The sequence below is a fragment of the Dama dama genome, chromosome 5 (assembly GCF_033118175.1).
Source record: "Dama dama isolate Ldn47 chromosome 5, ASM3311817v1, whole genome shotgun sequence".
NCBI classification, from domain to species: Eukaryota; Metazoa; Chordata; class Mammalia; order Artiodactyla; family Cervidae; genus Dama; species Dama dama.
In genome coordinates this window covers 42,598,881-42,619,273 of record NC_083685.1, presented here as the reverse complement: position 1 = coordinate 42,619,273, position 20,393 = coordinate 42,598,881, and the positions used below count along the sequence as shown (strand labels likewise).

Genomic DNA, 20,393 nt, shown 5'->3' with positions numbered 1-20,393 from the left:
TATGCTGTCTAGGTTGGTCATGGCTTTCTTTACAAGGAGCAAGCATCTTTTACTTTCATGACTGCAGCCACCTATCCTCAGTGATCTTGGAGCACAAGATAGGAAAATCTATCCCTATTTCCACTTTTTCTCCACAGTCAGAGCCTTGAGCATAGTCAGTGAAGCAGAAGTAGATGTTTTTCCAGAATTCCCTTGCTTTCTCTATGATCCATTGGACTTTGGTAGTTTGATCTCCAGTTCCTCTGCCTTTTCTAAACCCAGGTTGTACGTCTGCAGGTTCTCGGTTCATGTACTGCTGAAGCCTCGCTTGAAGATTCTGAGTGTAACCTTGTGAGCATGTGAACGGAGCGCAGCTGGGCGGTAGTTTGAACGTTCTTTGGCATTGCAGGGAAAACTGACCTTTTCCAGCTCTGTGGTCACTGCTATTTTCCCAGTTTGCTGACATATTGAGTTCAGTGCTTTAACAACATCATCTTTTAGGATTTGAAGTAGCTTAACTGGAATTCTATCACCTCCAATAGCTTAGTTCATGCTTCCTAAGGCCCAGTTGACTTTACACTCCAGGATGTCTGGCTGTAGGTGAGTGCCCATACCATCATGGTTATCTGGATCATTAAGACTTTTTTTGGTATAGTTCTTCTGTGTATTCTTGACACCTCTTCTTAATCTCTAAATCTGCTTCTGTGAGATGCTTACTGTTTCTCTCCTTTATTGTGCCCATCTTTGCATGAAATGTTCATTTTGTATCTCTGATTTTCTTGAAGAGATCTCTAGTCTTTCCCATTCTATTGTTTTCCTCCATTTCTTTGCATTGTTCATTTAACAAGGCTTTCTTATCTCTCCTTGCTCTTCACTGGAATTCTGCATTCAGTTGGGTATATCTTTCTCTTTCTCTCTTGCTTTTTGCTTCTCTTTCCTCAGCTATTTGTAAGCCTCCTCAGACAACCACTTTGCCTTCTTGCATTTATTTTTCTTTGGAGTGGTTTTGGTCACTGCCTGCTGTACTGTGTTGCAGACCTCCAACCATAGTTCTTCAGGCACTTCGTCTATGAGATCTAAACCCTTGAATCTATTCATCATGTCTACTACAAAATCATAAGGGATTTTATTTAGGTCATACCTGAATGGCTAGTGGTTTTCCCTTTTCTTCCATTTAAGCCTGAATTTTGCAATAAAGTTCCTGATCTTAGCCACAGTCAGCTCTCTGTTTTGCTTTTGCTGACCATATAGAGCTTCTCCATCTTCAACTGCAAAGAATAGAATCAATCTGATTTTGATATTGACCACCTGGTCATGTCCATGTGTAGAATCATCTTTTGTGTTGCTAGAAAAGGGTGAGAGTCCGTCTTCTGTTAAGCCAGAGACATGAAGGAAATTTGCATAAATGTAATATAATACCACTTTTCTAAATATTTTTTTAGTTTTTGGAAAATATACATATCTTCAAAGAAGTATATTTTTTTATGTTAACCTGTGACAACTTTAATTACTTTCACTCATAAGGGATTAATAAGTAGATATTTTGAAATTTTGTTTTCCTTTCTAATATGGTAAATTTTAATAGAGAACTCATTATAAAAACAAAAATCTTTGTTTTTATAGTATACAAGAATCTTAAGACAGGAAATTTAACAATCACTGTCCTTTAGGATTTATCATCTTGTTCGTTTACTTTCAGTGTCATGATAAATTCTTGACTCTTCAGTACACTATGTGTTTATCCTTTATGCCTTAAAAATTTTAATTTTATTTTTAATCAGAATTAGTATTATACATGTTTTTATTAGATGTTAATTATTTTTATTGTAGACTTAATTCATAAGTATCTTACTTTACAGATTATAAACACAAGAAAACAATATAATGTACAGATTTCTCAACTAACAGAAGAACTTTCAGCCCTTCAAATGGTATGTTAGAAAACTATGTTGACATTTTCTTCTGAATATTGCTTATTTTAAAGGTCAAGATCACATTATTGAGCATCCATTTATTCAGAAAATAGTAATTAATGCAGGGACTGAGATAGATGCTAGGAAAAGAATAAAAATCAAGATAAACATACTGCCTGCAATCTTGGAACTTATGGTCTGGTAAGAAAGATGGATGACATTTATCACATTTTACTATGATTACCTTTTTTGGACAAAGAATGCACAGGGTACTGCTGAAGCATCCGGGTACAGTTGCTGCCATGTGCTGGGTTCATCTGAGAGGTCAGAATAAAGAAAGTATACATAGCAGTGGGAAGGAAGAAAGACAGTCTTCCAAAAAGAAATGAGTACTGGGGGATGGGTAGGCAAAGAAGGAAGAGGAAAGACTACTTGTGTGACTCAAGGTGGGATTAAATATATAAATTTAACATGAAGATTTGATGAAGTGGAATTTAATAACTTTGCTCACAGGGGCATAAAAGTAAAACAGTTTCCAGAGATTAGAAAGATTATCATTTCCAGTTTTGCAAACTCATCTTTTCTGAATCTCTATGTCATTTTTAATCTTTCTTGCAAAATTTATCAGTGAATTATGTCTTGTAATAAGTGTAAGACATTACGTATGCCTTCTTTCCTATCTCCTTGTCTTCCTTCTTGCTCCCTGCCTCCCATTCTTTGTCTTTCTCCATGAAAGTCTTATCTTTCCAAGTAGCTTGTAAGTACTTCAGAGTAGCAAAGTCTTATGCTTTACTTTATTTTCTCCATTACTTAATACAGTATTTTGCACAATATATTTTCAATAAAGTTACTGACTAATTGATATTTAAACACTTCTAAAAGAATGATCATATTTTTCTGCATTCCAGTCTAGGATTATTTAATAGATGTAAATTCTGCAGGGACAGGAACATTATTTCTTTCTATTTAGAAATAGATACTATATAAAGTCTGCAGAGATTTTAAAAATAATTGATAGCTGTGTAACAATCAGAGCTATATAAACTCACTTTAGAGTAAAAAAGAATTATAATTTCAATGTGTCATAAGATTTATTCTTAGGATTTATAGTAAAACATTCATAACTCATAACAAAGTGGATTTTTCTGAAGATATTAAATATTATCTAATGTCATATTGGTTTGGTGAAAAAAAACTGTACTAACTGGAGTTTTTTAAAATATTAAACACTTAGAGGTATGCTTGAAGTATGACACATTCAACTACTTTAAAAAGCACATTTTCTCAGGAAACTCAGACTGGAGTTTGAGACATAATAACCTGATGCTGACTTTTGGTTTCTATTCTTCATTACCAGTTTTACCCTTAATGCTATAAAGATGAAGTTAGGGAAGGAAGTTAACCATACTTTAGCTAACCCAACCTAAGTTACGCTTGCAGGAAGGAGAAAACCTTATTTTAGGATATTGTGCAGATTTTTTGGATAGGCATCACTGACTCCATGTAAATGAGTTTGAGCAAGCTTTGGGAGTTGGTGATGGACAGGGAAGCCAGGCATGCTTCAGTCCATGGGGTTGCAAAGAGCTATACGCAACAGAACTAAGCTGAAGAAAAAACCAGAGCCAGTTTTATGTCAAGCCATGTAATCCCTTTGAAGAGCAATGTAACAGAGTTTCTCTCAAAATACTCAAGGTTTTACCTCTGCCAAGTAGCAGAGGTTTTTGTTAATCTACAGCAAATGAGGGAGAGGATTGGTTATGAATTCACAAATTCATACAAGTAAAATGAGACATTCACTATGATATTTTTTAGATCCATGATCATGGCCTATATGATAATCAGTGTGATATTGATTCTTAATATTTGTTGAGATTGTCTTTATGATACACTATGGGGGTATGATTTTGAAAATACTCCACGAGTACTTGAAAAAATTTCTAGTATCATTTGGGTTGTTTCTTGTCCAAAAGGTAGGAATATTGGTGGTGATTAACAGCAGATATCTGTGAAAATCTTTTAATAGTAACTTTAAATCTTCACTTTAGTATTTAGTGCATTTTAGATAGAAACTGAAAGATTTTCCACTAAATTCAGGAACACATCACGAGTGTCTCCTCTCATCACTGCTTTACAACATCATATTGGAAATACTAGCTAATGCAATTTGACACCCCCCAAAAAAGGAAATAAAAGGTACACAGATTGGGAAAGAAGAATTTGTTTGCAGATAACATGACTGTCTGTAAAAAGTCCAAAAGAATAAAAATTTTTTAAAAAGAAAAACACTTGAACCAAAGGATTGATTATAAAAATGTTTTAGGTTCAGCCGCCTGCCCCAACCTCTACTGGAGACTGTCCAAGACCAACAGTTTGTGGGTCATCCACTTGGCGCCACCAGCATGGCATTTGACTTCCATGCACACATGTAGAACGAGTCCCCAAATATGCCTCTGTGTTCCCAAACGCTGACTCCATCCTCTTCTGGAGACTTGCTAAGATTGGCAGAGATCAAGCCCTGAGCCTTTGGGTGAGAGCACTGACTCCCAGACCCTAGACTACCAGAGAACTAACCCTAGGGAGTATCAAATAGTGAGAACTGACACAAAGGAAACCACTTGAATGCAAGATCCAGCATCACCCAACCACCAGTAGTACCCTGTTGCAGGATGCCTCATCTAAACAACAAATAAAAATACAAACCTAGTCATCAGCAGACAGGATTACCACTTCAGTCAGCCTTGCACATCAGAGGAAGAAAGAAAGAACAACTCAGCACAAATTACACACTATATGAAGCTTACACAAACCACTGGACCAACATTAGGAGGGCAGAAACCAAAAGGAATAAAGAATTCAACCTTGAGCCTGGGAAAAGGAGACCTCAAACAAAATAAGTTAAAAAAATAATAAAAATGAAAAGGCAACAAAATACTACACAAATAAAGGAACAAACTAGAAACACAGAAGTCCAAATAAATAAAGAGGAAATAGGCAAACTTCCATGAAAAAGAATTCAAAATAATGAATAAGTGAAGATGATCAAAAACCTTGAGAACAGAATGGAGAAAATGCAAGAATCAATTAACAACGACCTAGAAGAATTAAAGAATAAAGATACAGAGACAACACAATTACTGAAATTAAAAATACTCTAGAAGGAATCAATAGCAGAATATCTGAAGCAGAAGAATGAATCAGTGAGCTGGGAGATAAAATGGTGGAACTAACTTCTGAAGATCAGAATATAGTAAAAAGAATGAAAAGAACTGAGGATAGACTCAGAGACCTCTAGGACAATATCAAACGCACCAACATTTGAATTATAGGTGTCCCAGAAGAAGTAGAGAAAAAGAAAGGGTATGAGAAATTTTTTGAAGAGATTAGAGTTGGAAATTTCCCCAACATGGAAAAAGAAATAGTCAATCATGACCAAGAGGCATAAAGAGTCCCATATAGAATAAACCCAAGGAGAAACACACCAAGACACATACTAATCAAACTAAGACTAAAAACAAAGAAAGAATATTAAAAGCAGCAAGGGAGAAGCAACAAGTAACATACAAAGGAAACCCCATACGTTTAACAGCTGATCTTTCAGCAGAAGCTTTGCAGGCCAAAAGGGAATGGCAGGATATATTTAAAGGACTGAAAGGGAAAAATCTATATAGGCAAGATTACTGTACCTGGCAAGGATCTCATTCAAAATTGATGGAGAAATAAAAATCTATTCAGACAGGCAGAAGTTAAGAGAATTCGGGACCACCAAACCAGCTTTACAGCAAATGTTAAAGGGACTTACATAGTCACGAAACACAAGAGAAGAGAGAGATCTACAAAGTCAACCCCAGACAACCAGCAGTTGTTGGCAGTTGGCAATTTGGCAGTTAGAAACTGGCAATAGGAATATATATTTCAGTAATTACTTTAAATGGATTAAATGCTCCAACCAAAAGACACAGACTGGCTGAATAGATACAAAAACAAGACACATATAGACTGAAAGTGAGAGGGTGGAAAAATATATTCCATGCAAGTGGGAAGCAAAAGAAAACTGAAGTAGCAATCCTCATATCAGACAAAATCGACCTTAAAATAAAGAATATTACAAGAGACAAGGAAGGACAGTACATAATGATCAAGGAATCAAACCAAGAGGAAGACATAACAATTGTAAATATCTATGCACCCAACATAGGAAAACTTCAATACGTGGGACAAACACTAACACACAAGAGGAGAAACTGACAGTGACACAATAATAGTAGGAGACTTTAACACCCCACTCACTCCAATGGACAGTTCATCAGAACAGAAAGTTAATAAGGAAACACAAGTCTTAAATGATACATTAGATGAGATGGATCTCAATGATATCTTCAGGACATTCCATCCAAATGCAGAAGAATACACCTTCTTTTCAAGTGCACGTGGAACATTCTCTTGGGTCACAAATTAAATCTCAGTAAATTTAAGAAAATTGAAATCCTATCAAGCATCTTCTTCGACCACAATGCTATGAGACTAGGTATCAATTAGAAGAAAGAAACAGTAAAAAACACAAACACATGGAGATTAAGCAACACATTTGTAAATAACCAACAGGTTACTGAAGAAATCAAAAGGGAAATAAAAAAATTTTTAGAAACAAATGACAATGAAAACAAGACAACTCAAAACCTATCGGATGCAGCAAAAGCAGTCCTAAAAGGGAAGTTTATAGCAAGACAGTCCTACCTCGAGAAACAAGAAAAACACCGAACAGACAACCTAACTTTACACCTAAAAGAACTGGAAAAAAAAAGAACAAAAAAAGCCCCCAAAATTAGCAGAAGGAAAGAAATCATAAAGATCTGAGCAGAAATAAAAAAGAAATGAAAAAAAAATAGTAAAGATGAATAAAACTAAAAGCTGTTTCTTTGAGAAGATAAACAAAATTGACAAACCTTTAGTCAGACTCATCAAGAGAAAAAAAAGATTCAAATCAACAAAATTAGAAATGAAAAAGGATAGGTTACAACAGACAATGCAGAAATACAAAGGATTATAAGAGACTATTATGAACAACTATATGGCAATAAAACGGATAACCTGGAAGAAATGGACAGATTCTTAGAAAAGTTCAATACTGAACCAGAAAGAAGTAGAAATTTTGAACAACCTATTGCAAGCACTGAAATTGAAGCAGTGATCAAAAATCTCCTGAAAAACAAAAGCCCAGGACCAGATGGCTTCATAGGAGAATTCTATCAAACATTTACAGAAGAGCTAATGCCTATCCTAAAACTCTTGTAAAAAATTGCAGGGGAAGAAACACTTCCAAACTCATTCTACGAGGCCACCATCACCCTGATACCAAAACCAGACAAAGACAACACTAAAAAAGAAAACTACAGGCCAATATCAGATGAACATAGATTCAAAAATCCTCAACAAAATTTTAGCAAACAGAATCCAGCAACACATCAAAAAGCTCATACACCATGATCAAGTTGGGTTTATTCTAGGGATGCAAGGATTCTTCAATATATGCAAATCAATCAATGTGATGCACCATATTAACAAATAGATAAAAACCATATGATCATCTCAATAGATGCAGTAAAAGCCTTAGACAAAATTCAGCACCCATTTATGATTAAAACTATTCAAAAAATGGGCATAGAAGGATCTTACTTCAACGTAGTAAAGGCCATATATGATAAGCCTACAGCACACATTATTCTCAGTGGTGAAAAACTGAAAGCATTCCCCCTAAGATCAGGAACAGGACAGGAGTGTCCACTTTCACCACTGTTGTTCAATATGGTTCTGGAAGTCCTAGCTCCAGCCGTCAGAGAAGAAAAGTAAATAAAAGGAATCCAGATTGGGAAAGAAGTAAAGCTCTCACTGTTTGTGGATGACATGACACTCTACACAGAAAATCCTAAAGGTAGTATCAGAAAATTACTAAAGCTAATCACTGAATTTAGCAAAGTTGCAGGACACAAAATCAATACACAGAAATCACTTGCATTTTTATGTACCAGCAGTGAAAAACCAGAAAGAGAAATTAAGGAATCAATCTCATTCACCATTGCAACAAAAATAATAAAATATCTAGGAGTAAACTTACCTAAGGAGACAAGAGAACTGTACACAGAAAAGTATAAAACACTAATGAAAGAAATCAAAGATGACATAAACACATGGAGAGATATTGCATATTCCTGGGTAGGAAGAATCAATATTGTGAAAATGACTATGCTCCCTAACATAATCTACAGATTTAGTGCAATCCCTATCAAATTACCAATAACATTTTTCACAGACCTAGAGCAAAAAATTTCACAGTTCATAAGGAAACACAAAAGGCCCCAAATAGCTAAAGCAGTCTTATGAAAGAAGAATGGAGCTGGAGGAATCAACCTTCCGGACTTTAGATTATACTACAAAGCCACAGTCATCAAGACAGTATGGTACTGGCACAAAAACAGAAATATAGACAAATGGAACAAGATAGAAAGCCCAGAAATAAACCCATGCACCTGTGGGTACCTTATTTTTGGCAGAATGGCCATCATGAAAAAGTCTACAAACAATAAATGCTGGAGAGGGTGTGGAGAGAAGGGAATGCTCTTGCACTGTTGATGGGAATGTAAATTGATACAGCCACTATGGAAGATGGTATGGAAATTCCTTTAAAAACTAGGAATAAAACCACCATATGACCCAGGAATCCCACTCCTAGGCATATACCCTGAGGAAACCAAAATTTAAAAAGACACATGTATCCCATTGTTCATTGCAGCACTATTTATAATAGCTAGAACATGGAAGAATTCTCGATGTCCATTGACACATGAATGGATAAAGAATTTGTGGTACATATACACAGTGGAATATTACTCAGCCATAAAAAGGAACACATTTGAGTCAGTTCTGATAAGGTGGATTGTTGAGGTCCTTTAATGGACCGGAACCTGGTGGTCCAGAGTCGACGATAAGAAAGTAAAAGAGAGAGAGAAAGAGGCTGATATTCCTTGGTTTAGGCAGAAAACCAATAAAGCTCTTGACACAGAGCTTGCACTGCTTCACATAGGCACCCGGCACCCTCTCCAGAGCGTCTTAGAAGCCTGGGCAAGAAAGTGAGCTCAGTGGGCTTCCATGCTCCAAAGAATTAGCCTGAGAGGGAGAGAAAGAAAGAAAGACACGGGTACCCAAGCTCTGATGGAGCAAAGGTGTTTTATTCAACATAGTGTGGGTATATATACTGTCTTACAAGGTAGCTATTTTCACCAAGATAAAAATCAAAAGTCCAGACTTACAAATTATCAAGGAACATAAGGTGATCCATATCAAAGAGAGAGGGTTGTAAATAATCACTTTTACCATATGGTTCATAAAAAGGAAGACGATCGTAAATAGTTACTTATCACCGTATGGAGAAACTAACAAAGGAAATGCATGCATTCCTCAGCCCTGGGAGTAGCGTGCCACTCCTCTAAATTCCTGAATATTCAGGAATTAATAAGGAACAGAGGATTCATGACAAATCCAAAAGAGCACACAGGAAGCCGCCTGTTAAATGCTTCCTGACAGTGGATGAACCTAGAGCCTATTATACAGAGGGAAGTAAGTCAGAAAGAGAAAGAAATATCATATTCTAATGCATATATACAGAATCTAGAAAAATGGTACTGAATAATTTATAGGGCAGCAGTGGAGAAATAGACATAGAGAACAGGACATGGGGAGAGGGGAAGAGAGGGTGAGATGTATGGAAACTTACATTACCATATGTTAAATAAATAGCCAACGGGAATTTGTTGTATGGCTCAGGAAACTCAAACAGAGGCTCTGTATCAACCTAGAGGAGTAGAATGCAGAGGGAGATGGGAGGGAGTTTTAAAATGGAGGGGAAAAAAGAAAAAGGTTTTATGCCACAAAACTAATGTACAAAAGTCAATTGCTTTCCTCTGTACCAGCAATGAGCAAGTGGAATTTGAAATTAAAAACATAATGTCCTTTATACATTGTCATTTACATAAGCGCCCCAATATTAGTTAGATGTGAATCTAACAAGTTATGAGGAAAATTACAAAACTATGATGAAAGATTGCAAAGAAGTAAATAAATGAAAGTAGTCCATGTTCATAGAAGATTCAATATTGTCAAGATGTCATTTCTTCCCAACTTGAACTAAAGATTTAGTGCAGACAGTGGATTATTGTTCAGCACTTAAAAGAATTGAGTTATGTCACCATGAAAAGATATGGAAGAAATTTAAATGCCTATTACCAAGTAAAAGAAACTAATCTGAAAAGTTTACATACTATATGATTCCAACTATATGACATCTGGAAAAGGCAGACTATGGAGACAGTAAAAAGATCAATTGAAATCCCAGGATGTTGTTTTGTGAATATTGGCAAACTGGTTCTTAAGTTTATATGGAGAAGCAAATGACCCAGAATTGCCAATACAACATTGAAGAAGAACAATCAGAGTACTGACACTGTACCACATTTCCAGTGTGTGCATGTTCAGTCACTCAGTTGTGTCCAACTCTTTGCAACCCTATGAACTGTAACCCTCCAGGCTCCTCTATCCACGGAATTGCCCAGGCAAGAATACTGAAGTGGGTTGCAATTTTCTCCTCTAGGGCATCTCTCTGACTCAGGGATCGAACTCACATCTCCTGCATTGGCAGGCTGATTCTTTACCACTGAGCCACCTGGGAAGCCCCTTGACTTACTCTAAACCTATAGTAATCAAGACAGGGTGATACTGGTGAAACAATAGACAGATGGATCAGTGGGATTACCCAGAAATTAGCCCACATAAGTACAGTGAGTTGATCTTTGACAAAAGAACAGAGACAATACAATGGATCAAAGATAGTCTTTTTAACAAATGATGCTAGAACAGCTGGACACCCACATGAATGAATCTAGATACAGACCTTACACAAAAATTAATTCAAAATGGGTCACAGACCTAAATGTAAAATGCAAAACTATGAAACTCCTGGAAGATAGGAGAAAATCCAGATAATTTTGAGTTTGGCAATGAATTTTTAGATACAACACCAAAGGTATGATCCATGAAAGAAACAGCTGGTGAGATGGACTTCATTAAAACTAAGTTTCTGCTCTGTGATAAGCCATATCAGGAAAATGAAAATTGGAATCAGAAATGGGGAGAAAATATTTACAAAAAAACATCTAGTAAATGACTGTTATCCAAAACATACAAAGAACTCTTTAAAACTCAACACAAAGAAAACAAAAATCTTGATTAAAAAATGAGCCAAAAACCTTAACAGACACCTCACCAAAGATTTACAGATGGCAAATAAGTAACCAAAAAGATATTCCAAATCATATGTGAAAATGCAAATAAAATAATAAGGAGATATCATTACACCAAATAAAGGCTAGATACACCTATTAGAATGGCTAAAACCCAATGCTAATAAGGAAAATAAGAACTCACATTCTTTGCTCACAGGAAATCAAAACAGTACATCCATTATAGAAGGCAGTTTGGTGTTTTCTTACAAAAGTAACTTTACTCTTACCATAGGACCCAACAGTTGCATTCCTCTGTATTTAGCCCAAGGAACTGAAAACTTATGTTCACACAAAACCTACACATGTATATTTACAACAGCCTTTTTCTTTGCCAAAACTTGGAAGCAACCAAGGTGTCCTTCAGTTGGTGATGAATAAACTGTAGTAGATCCAGGGAGTGGAATATTGTTCAGCACTTAAAAGAAATAAGCTATGTCACCATGAAAAGATGGAAGAAACTTAAATGCATATTACCAAGTGAAAGAAACTAGTCTGAAAAGGTTATATACTATATGATTCCAGCTACATGACATTCTGGAAAAGGCAAAGTATGGAGCCAGTAAAAAAGATCAGTGGTTAACGGGACTTAAGAGAGAGAGATGAATAAACATAGACAAATCATAGAAAATTTTTAGATTAGTGAAACTACTCTGTATGATACTATAATAGTGGATAAATGTCATTATAAATATTTTCAAACTCACAAAGTATACAGCACCAAAGTTGAACTCTAAACTATGGACTCTAGGTGATAATGTTGTGTGATGTAGGTATATCAGTTTTAACAAATGTACCACTACCATTGCAGGATGTTAATAATGGGAGAGGTTATCTATGTATGAGGGAAATCTGTGATTTCCCCTCAATTTTGCTGTGAACCTAAATTGCTCTAAGAAATAGTCAATTAAAAAATTACATGAGATGGGTATGAACATAGGAGAAATCCCAAATTTCGTGCCACAATACTACCTTTTCATAGATTAGCAACTTACTACATGAATATATCTTACACAGTAAGTTCTCTCTTAATAAAAGATAAATTTAGATTAATTATCTGATTTATTTTAGAAGCTTAAAAACATATTTAAGCTTTTTACTTTGTATTATAGTTTCAGGTGAACAGGAAAAGACTCAGCCATAATATACATGTATCCATTCTCCCCCAAACTCCCCTCCCATCTAGGCTGTTACATAACAGTAAGCAGAGTTCCATGTGCTATACAATAGGTCCTTGTTGGTTATCCATTTTAAGCATAGCAGTGTATGTTGTACTTCTGTAAAATATAATTATGATAAAGATAATTGAGTATTAGCAGTGTGTTGTCAGCAAAGCAGGTTCATTCATAGTATAATAGTAGAAAATAACCATACCCATTCTCAAAAATAGAGAATGGCTGTGAAGAGCCAGTTGTTAGAATGATTGTTCTTAGTTTCAGTCTCATTTGCAAAACTTTAAATTGTATTGACTATTGATTAGCTTGTTTGATTTTACTGATTAAAATCTTTCAAGCCAGTAACCTGGTACTCTGTGACCTCCTAGAAGTGTGGAAAGCAGTGGACATGTGTATACTTATGGCTGATTCCTGTTAATTGTATGGCAAAAGCCAATACGATATTATAAAGCAGTTATCCTCCAATTAAAAATTAAAAAAAAAAAAAACTTTCAAGCCAGAAATGTTTTCTGTTCATGTTAATAAAATGTTTTACCATATCAATTTGCTGTTTACAAGTTTTGCAAAAGAAAATTAGCCATTCTAGAATTTATATATCCATGTACATTTTAGGCCAGATGTTATCCCTATGGTGGTGTGCCACAGTCTAGTTCTGTTACCTTTTAAAATATGTGATAAGAGTATATGAAAAGGAAAACTGTAATATGAGAAAGGGGTTTCATTTATTTCTCCCTGGAATCCATCAATCTCTGTATTCCATCTAGTATGCTTACCTAGAACTCCCTGGCTTTCTATACCAGAGTTGTTTCCTGAAATCCTGAAATAGGTAGCTTTTGAAGATTTAGCTTTTTAAAAAACAATTATGAATATGGTCTTCTTATATAGATAGGGTAAGTGTGATATTTCTATTGTAAACAAATTGTTTTCCTTTTCCATTTTGCCCCATTTTTCTTAAGGTTTTACAAATATGCTTATTTAAAATATGATTTGAATTTATAGCAGTGTGCTGAAAAACAAGATCAAATCGAACGAGCCATCAGGGAGAAAAAAGCAGTGGAAGAAGAACTAGAAAAGGTAAAAAGAAAAAGGAAAAAATAACTACCTAAACCCAACTGCAAATATTCAACATTACTGTCTGCTTTCATCATACTATCTACTAGCAACCCCTATATTATAAGTGTTCTCCTGGTGAGTTCTTTTATTTGCTTCGAATATTTTTGGAATCTGCATTTGAATACTGATATTGCCTATATACATTTCTTTATAAGAGTGGCCGCATTTTTTGAACTTTTTATGATGCAACTGTACTCCTTGCGTAGACCACATCCCAATATTAAATTTTATTTTGTCTTTCTTTTTTTTAAATTTCTGCCAACTTTTACTGGGTTTAGGCCATCTGTAAACATAGCAGGTATATATAACCAAAAAATTACAAATTGCTGTGATTTTTACCTTTTAAAAGTACAGATTTTTATTCAGAGTTTGGAAAGAATATTTACCCCAGTGGCATTTAAGAAAGAATGTTGTAAGAAGTCTATAGTTTAAAATTTACTTCTTACTTAGATAACTTTTTTTTATTAGCAGTAAATAGTCCACTCTTTTAAAATACCTTGTGGGGAAAAAGCCTGCTGAATTTGATGCAGCACATACTGTGCTTTACGTGCTGCATTAGGAACTTTCATAGAGAAGTTAAGTAACTTGTCCAATGTTAAAAAATAGAAATAGCAAATAGTAGACTCAGAGTTTGAGTTTCAAAGAGGAACTATATAGCATCAAAAACATGTGATATATCTATATTATTGACATGAAAAGATTATGAGAACATCAGATAGTAAAAGAGTAATTTACAAAGCAGAATATAGTATATAATTCCATTTGTGGTGGAAAATAACATATATGCATGTCATGTTCAAGATAGGCTGTTCATTGTCACCGTGCCTTCAAGATTGATCCTTTCTGAGTTCCCCTCTGTTATGGAATAGGAAAAGGTCCCATTTAGATTGCCACCCACCAGCAGGGTTTGGGATGAATTTTTTAATATCACATGGCATAGGTTAAGGAATAGGCTTTATTGGGGAAATGTAAAACCTATGAGACTAAAGGCAACAGGTAAAGGAAAGTCACAGGTTTCTCTTCTTCCACTGTTCTACAGATAGGTATGCTGTAGTCACAATGAATAACCACTGGTTCTGAAGTATTAGGTATGTGTTTTACTAGCAGGACATTGACATGCTGATACTGTCTTTTTGTGGAGCAGGAATAACAAAGCAGTCTGGTCAGTGGGAAAAGATATTGGTTACTTGGCCAAGCAGTCTGGATTTGAAGAGTACTTCTGTGTAGGGTTTGTCTGAAAATGTGAACTGCCTCACATCTGGAGACCTTGCAGTTCATGGAATGTTATAGCCTCTGTGTCATAGGTGGAAGCTTAGTCTCACAGGAAGCAGAACTTCGCTACAACCACTTCTGCTGGGGAAGGGAAAACCTCCATTTCAGCTAGATCAGGGTCTGGTTAACCTAGAGTGAGATTCTGGAGTCACTTTCAGATAGTTCTCACTGCACCATAGCATGTGTCTGTACTTTTGAATATAGCAATACAGAATTGTCCTGAAAGTGTTCATCAAAGAATCAAAGTGGTTATCTCCAAGTGGTGACACTTAGAGTGTTTTTTAATTTCAGCTATTTTCTATTTCTTACTAACGTATTAAAACTATTTGAATAGTACAATGAATAACTTTTAAAAATAAACAATTATTTTGTATGTCAGTTTTCAGCATTTTATTTTGAAAATGTGAGACAACCAAAGTTAATTATCGATGTGTTTTAATGTTATAGTGAGAACAGATGAGCACATCATGAGTTTTTATTTCTTATCATTTATTTCAGTTTCTAAACTGTGTAATTTCTTAAGATAATTTCTTTCTGCAAAGTAATATACATATAAGCCTCTTCTGCAGATTTACCGTGAAGGCAGAATAAATGAAAATGATTACAGAAAACTAGAAGAAATGCACCAAAGATGCCTGGTTGCCGAGCGTTCAAAAGATGATCTTCAGCTGAGACTTAAGACAGCAGAAAATAAAATCAAACAACTTGAAATAAAGTAAGTTATTCTTTTGCATTTTCAGAATTCATACAATTTTTGACAGATTTTTTTATATTTTTTATAGGATTCATAATTATATCTTATGTAGAAAAAAAACCTTTTAGCACTGAACAGAATTTTTTTTAAGATTATTTTTGAAAGCTAATTTTTTCAGAAAGAAGAGATACAGTACTGAACCATTTTATTCTTAATTTCTTGTTTCTGGCAGTTATATAGGATGTTCATAAGGCCTTTTTTTTCATACTGACTATACAGCTCCTAGAGCAGCTTGTTTATAATTACTGCTTTTATACTCAGCTTAAGAGGTACTGAATATTCAATAATTACCATTTTTATATATTACATTATCTGTTAAAATGATAAATTTATAATCTGGCATATCCATTCTGAATATTCCTCTACCTTACCCCCATTCAGAGTATTACTTAATATAGTAAAACTTACTTAAGTTGTATGAAATTTCAATCTCTGTTATACGATATGTTTAATGTATATTTTAAAAATAAAGAGGAGTGATATCAGCAATACGGCAGAATAGGAGGTCCCAACCCATTTCTCTCACAGAAACAAATATTTAACAAGCATCCATAGACAAAAGTGCCTTTCCAGGAGCATTGAGATCCATGTAGGAAGTTGTAAAACCCTGGTGGAGCCCCAAAATGAGGAGGCAGGCCTGTGTACCAGTGGCAAGCCCTCCAACTATGGTGTCATCTATGAACTCAAAGCAGCCCCGTCTTCCTGTGGGCTTGGCTCTAACCTTGCTTGCCCAGTCCTGCACCTAGCCCCTTCCCAAGGAACCCTTCTGGCTACTCTTCATCAATAGGCCTGCTGACTTCAGACCTGACTGTGGCCCCCAAAGAACTCCTGTTTACCCAGCTACAGTTCCACTCTCCCACAGCTTGAACTAATGCTGCCTACCGGGAACCAGCCCAGTAACCAGACGGGAGCACTAACGGACCCAGTGGAGGCCACACCTGACCGTTCCCCTGGTAATGAGTCTGCCAATCATTGACATGACTGCAGATCCAGCAAAAGCCACACTATGTGGATCCAACCCTGTTCTACCACAATCTGAGGTAGTCTTACATGGCCAGGAATTCACCCAAGGCAAGCAGAAGCTAATGCCTGTAGATGCCACCATTGCAGGACTGCCAGCCTCAGAACCTGACTACGATCCCTGAGTCAGTCTGTGACCTAGCTCTAGTTTCACGCTACCACAGTTGCGAAGCAGTTTGGCCTGCCCATAAACCAGCCCAGTGACATGATAGGAGCACCCTTAGAATCCTAGAAGGCATAACATTTGACTACACCCCTGGTTACAGGTCTGCCAATCATCGACCTGGCAACAGACACATGACATGGCCTCAGTTCCACTTAGCTGAGAACCCAGAGTCAGTCCCATCAGTTCTGGGGCAAGGCAAGAAAAGAACTTTAGCTGCCAAAACCAGTCTAAAGACTGGAAGAGGAGTCTGCTCGTTCAAATGCACAGATGGCAACAGAGAGCCAAGCAAACTTGACACCACCAAAGCAAACTAATAAGACTCTGGTAATCAACCCCAAACAGATGGGGATCCATGAACTTCTTGACAAAAAGTTAAAAATAATTGTCTTAAGGTAGCTTGGTAGATGGTTAACTAAATGAAATCAGGAAAAAAACAATACATGGACAAAATGAAAAATTTAACTAAGTGAAACCATAAAAAGAGAACCAAACAAACCCTGGAGTTAAAGGATACAGTGAAATTCAATAAAGCACTTTATCAGCAGACATATATGTAGAAGAAAACTCAGCTAACTCAAAGATTGGTCACTTGAAATCAATTCAGTTAGAGGAACAAAACAAAAAAGAATGAAAACGAGTGAAGAAAACCTACATGACTTATGGGACACCTTGAAGTGAATCAGTATTCACATTATGAAAATTCTAGAAGGAGCAAAGATGAGAAAGGGTAGAAAGTTTATTTAAAGAAATAACGGAAAACTTCCCAAATCTGGGGAGAGTAATGAACATCCAGATCTGTGATGCCCAAAGAAGCACAAATAGGGTGAACATCAAGAACTTCACTTGACACATTATAATCAAAATGTCAGAAGTCAAAAAAAGAGAACTTGAAAATGGTAAGAGCAAAGGGACTCATCACATACAGGTGACATACAGGACTCCCCAAACCCCTGCATAAATCTGTCAGTGGATTTCTCATAAGAAATCTTGCAGGCCAAGAGAGAGTGTGTGGCACAGTATGTATATTCAAAGTGCTGAAAAACAACTGAAACCAAAAATACTATATCGCACAAAGCCATCCATCAGAAACAAAGTAGAGATAAAAGCTTCCCCAGACAAGCAGAAATCAAAAGGGAGTTCATTACCACTAGACTTATTATGCAAGAAATGATGAAGGGAATTTTTCAAGTTGAAATGGAAGGACACTAATTAGCAACATAAAAACATATAAAAGTATAAACTTTTAGTGGTAAAGGTAAATATATAGTCAAATTCAGAATACTCTAACACTGTAATGGTGGTACATAAATAATTTTTAACTCTAGTATAGAAGTTAAAAGATAAACATTTTTAAATAACAAAAGGTACAATAATGTGTTAATGGATATACTATATAAAAAGATATAAATTATACAGCAATAATAAAAAATATGAGAGAAGTGAAATTACAGAGATTTTTATGTGATTGAAAGCAAATTACCACCAGCTTAATATAAACTAAGATGTTTCCTGTAACATCTAAGATGTTGATCCTCATGCTGATCAACAAAGAAAAAGTGTGTAATAAGTATACAAAAGATAAAGGAATGAAAGCAAAGTACAAAACTCAACAAGAAGACAACAAAGTAGTAGTGAAGGAACCAAGGAACTACAAAATAGAAAACAGTTGACATATGGCAATAGTGTAATGCCCTTATCTACTAGTAATGACTTTTAATGTAAGTGGATTGATTCTCCAGTCAAAAGATGTAGGCTCAGTGGATTAAAAATCAAGTTCCAACTGTATTCTGCCTACCTGGGACTGATTTTAAATATGAAGAAACACACAAACTAAAAGTTAAGAGATGGTGAAAGATAGCCCATGCAAGTGGTACCCAAAAGACAGCAGAGATGCCTTATATCAGGCAAAATAGAATCTAAGTCAAAAATTGTCACAAGAACCAAGACAGTCATTTTATAATGATAAAGGAGTCAATTTGTCAAAAGAAAAGTCATAAAACTATATGCACTCAAAATCAAAGCACCTAGGTATAGTAAAGCAAATATTAAAAGAACTGAAGGGAGAAATAGAAAGCAAGCAATAATACTAAGGAACTTCAGTACCTTACCTTCACTAATAGGTAGATTATCCAGACAGAAAATCAGTAAGAAAACAGCACATCTGAGCAATGCTAAAGACCAAACAGACCTAATAACTTTCTATACAATGGCAACACAGTGCACAATCTTCTCAAGTATACACCAAACATTCTCCAGAATAGGTCATAGGATAGGCCACAAAAATAAATTTTAGCCAATTTAAGAAGACTAAAATTATATCAGGTATCTTTTCCAACCATAGTGATATGAAACTGAAATGCAGTAACAGGAGGAAAACTGAAAAATAAACAGAACAGGTGGAAATTAAATAACACACTCCTGAGCAACCTGTAGGTCAAAGAAGAAATCAAAATGGAAAAAGAAAATATCTTAAGACAACCAAAGATAGAAACAAAATATACAAAATTAATGGGATGCAGTAAAACCAGTTCTTAGAGGAAAGTTTACAGTGATAAATGCGTACATTATGAAAAACATCTCGATAAACAGCCCAACTTTACACCTAAAGAAACTAGAAGAAAAAACTAAGCCCAAAGTTAGGAGAATGAGGAAAATGACAAAGATTAGAGCAGAAACAAATCAAACAGAGAGCCTTGCTATGCCTAGTAGCTCAATCGCGTCTGACTCTTTGTGACCCCATGGACTGTAGCCCACTCGGTTCCTTTGTCCATGGGGATTCTCCAGGCAAGAATACTGGAGTGGGTTGCCATGCCCTCCTCCAGGAGATCTTCCCAACCCAGGGATCAAACCCAGGTCTCCTGCATTGCAGGAGGATTTTTTACCAACTGAGCCACCCGGGAAGCCCAAGAATACTGGAGTGGGTAGGTAGCCTCCACAGTATCTTCCCGATCCAGGAGTCGAACCGAGGTCTCCTGCATTGCAGGCAGATTCTTTACCAGCTCTGCTACCAGGGAAGCCTAAGAAAAAAGAGAGAAGACTCAATAAATAAAAATCGGAAATAAAAGAGGAGACATCACCACTGATACCACACAAATACAAAGCACTATAGGAGACTACAGTGAACAAAAATATATTAACAAGTTGGACAACCATTAAAAAATTGATAAATTCTTACAAATATGCAACCTTATAAAAAATTGAAAATTTGAACAGACCAGTTACTATTAAGGAGACTAAATCAATAATCAAAAACCTCCTTGGATTTCTGAAAAGTTCAGAACCAAATGGCTTCACTGATGAATTCGTCCAAACACTTAAAGAAGATTTAATGTCAAACTCTTTCATAAAATTGAAGAAGAGGAAACATTTCAAAACTCATTTTACAAGGCCATCATTACTCTGATACCAAAGCAAGGCAAACATACTATAAGAAAATAATAAGCTAATATCCTTGATAAACATAAATGCAAAATTCCTAAAAAAAAAAAATACAAACCAAATTTAAGAGTGTATTAAAAGGATCATGGTGGGATTAATACCTGGGATGCAAGGATGTTTTGACATACACAGATCAATAAGTGTGACAAAACACTACATTAAAGAATGAGGTATGAAATTCATACGATCATTTCACTAGATACAAAGAAAGCATTTCACAAAATATAGTATCAT

At 35.6% G+C, this 20,393-nt stretch overlaps 1 protein-coding gene across 3 annotated transcripts in view; it reads left to right on the top strand.

Annotated features, from left to right (window-relative positions):
* Positions 1-20,393, top strand: part of SCLT1 (sodium channel and clathrin linker 1) — a 232,551-nt gene that overhangs the window by 129,142 nt on the left and 83,016 nt on the right. For all 3 annotated transcript variants that reach the window (XM_061142351.1, XM_061142350.1, XM_061142349.1), the window contains 3 exons: positions 1,839-1,910; positions 13,396-13,470; positions 15,351-15,496. In XM_061142351.1, coding sequence (XP_060998334.1) covers positions 1,839-1,910; positions 13,396-13,470; positions 15,351-15,496 — 293 coding nt within the window. The remainder of the gene's footprint in view (positions 1-1,838; positions 1,911-13,395; positions 13,471-15,350; positions 15,497-20,393) is intronic.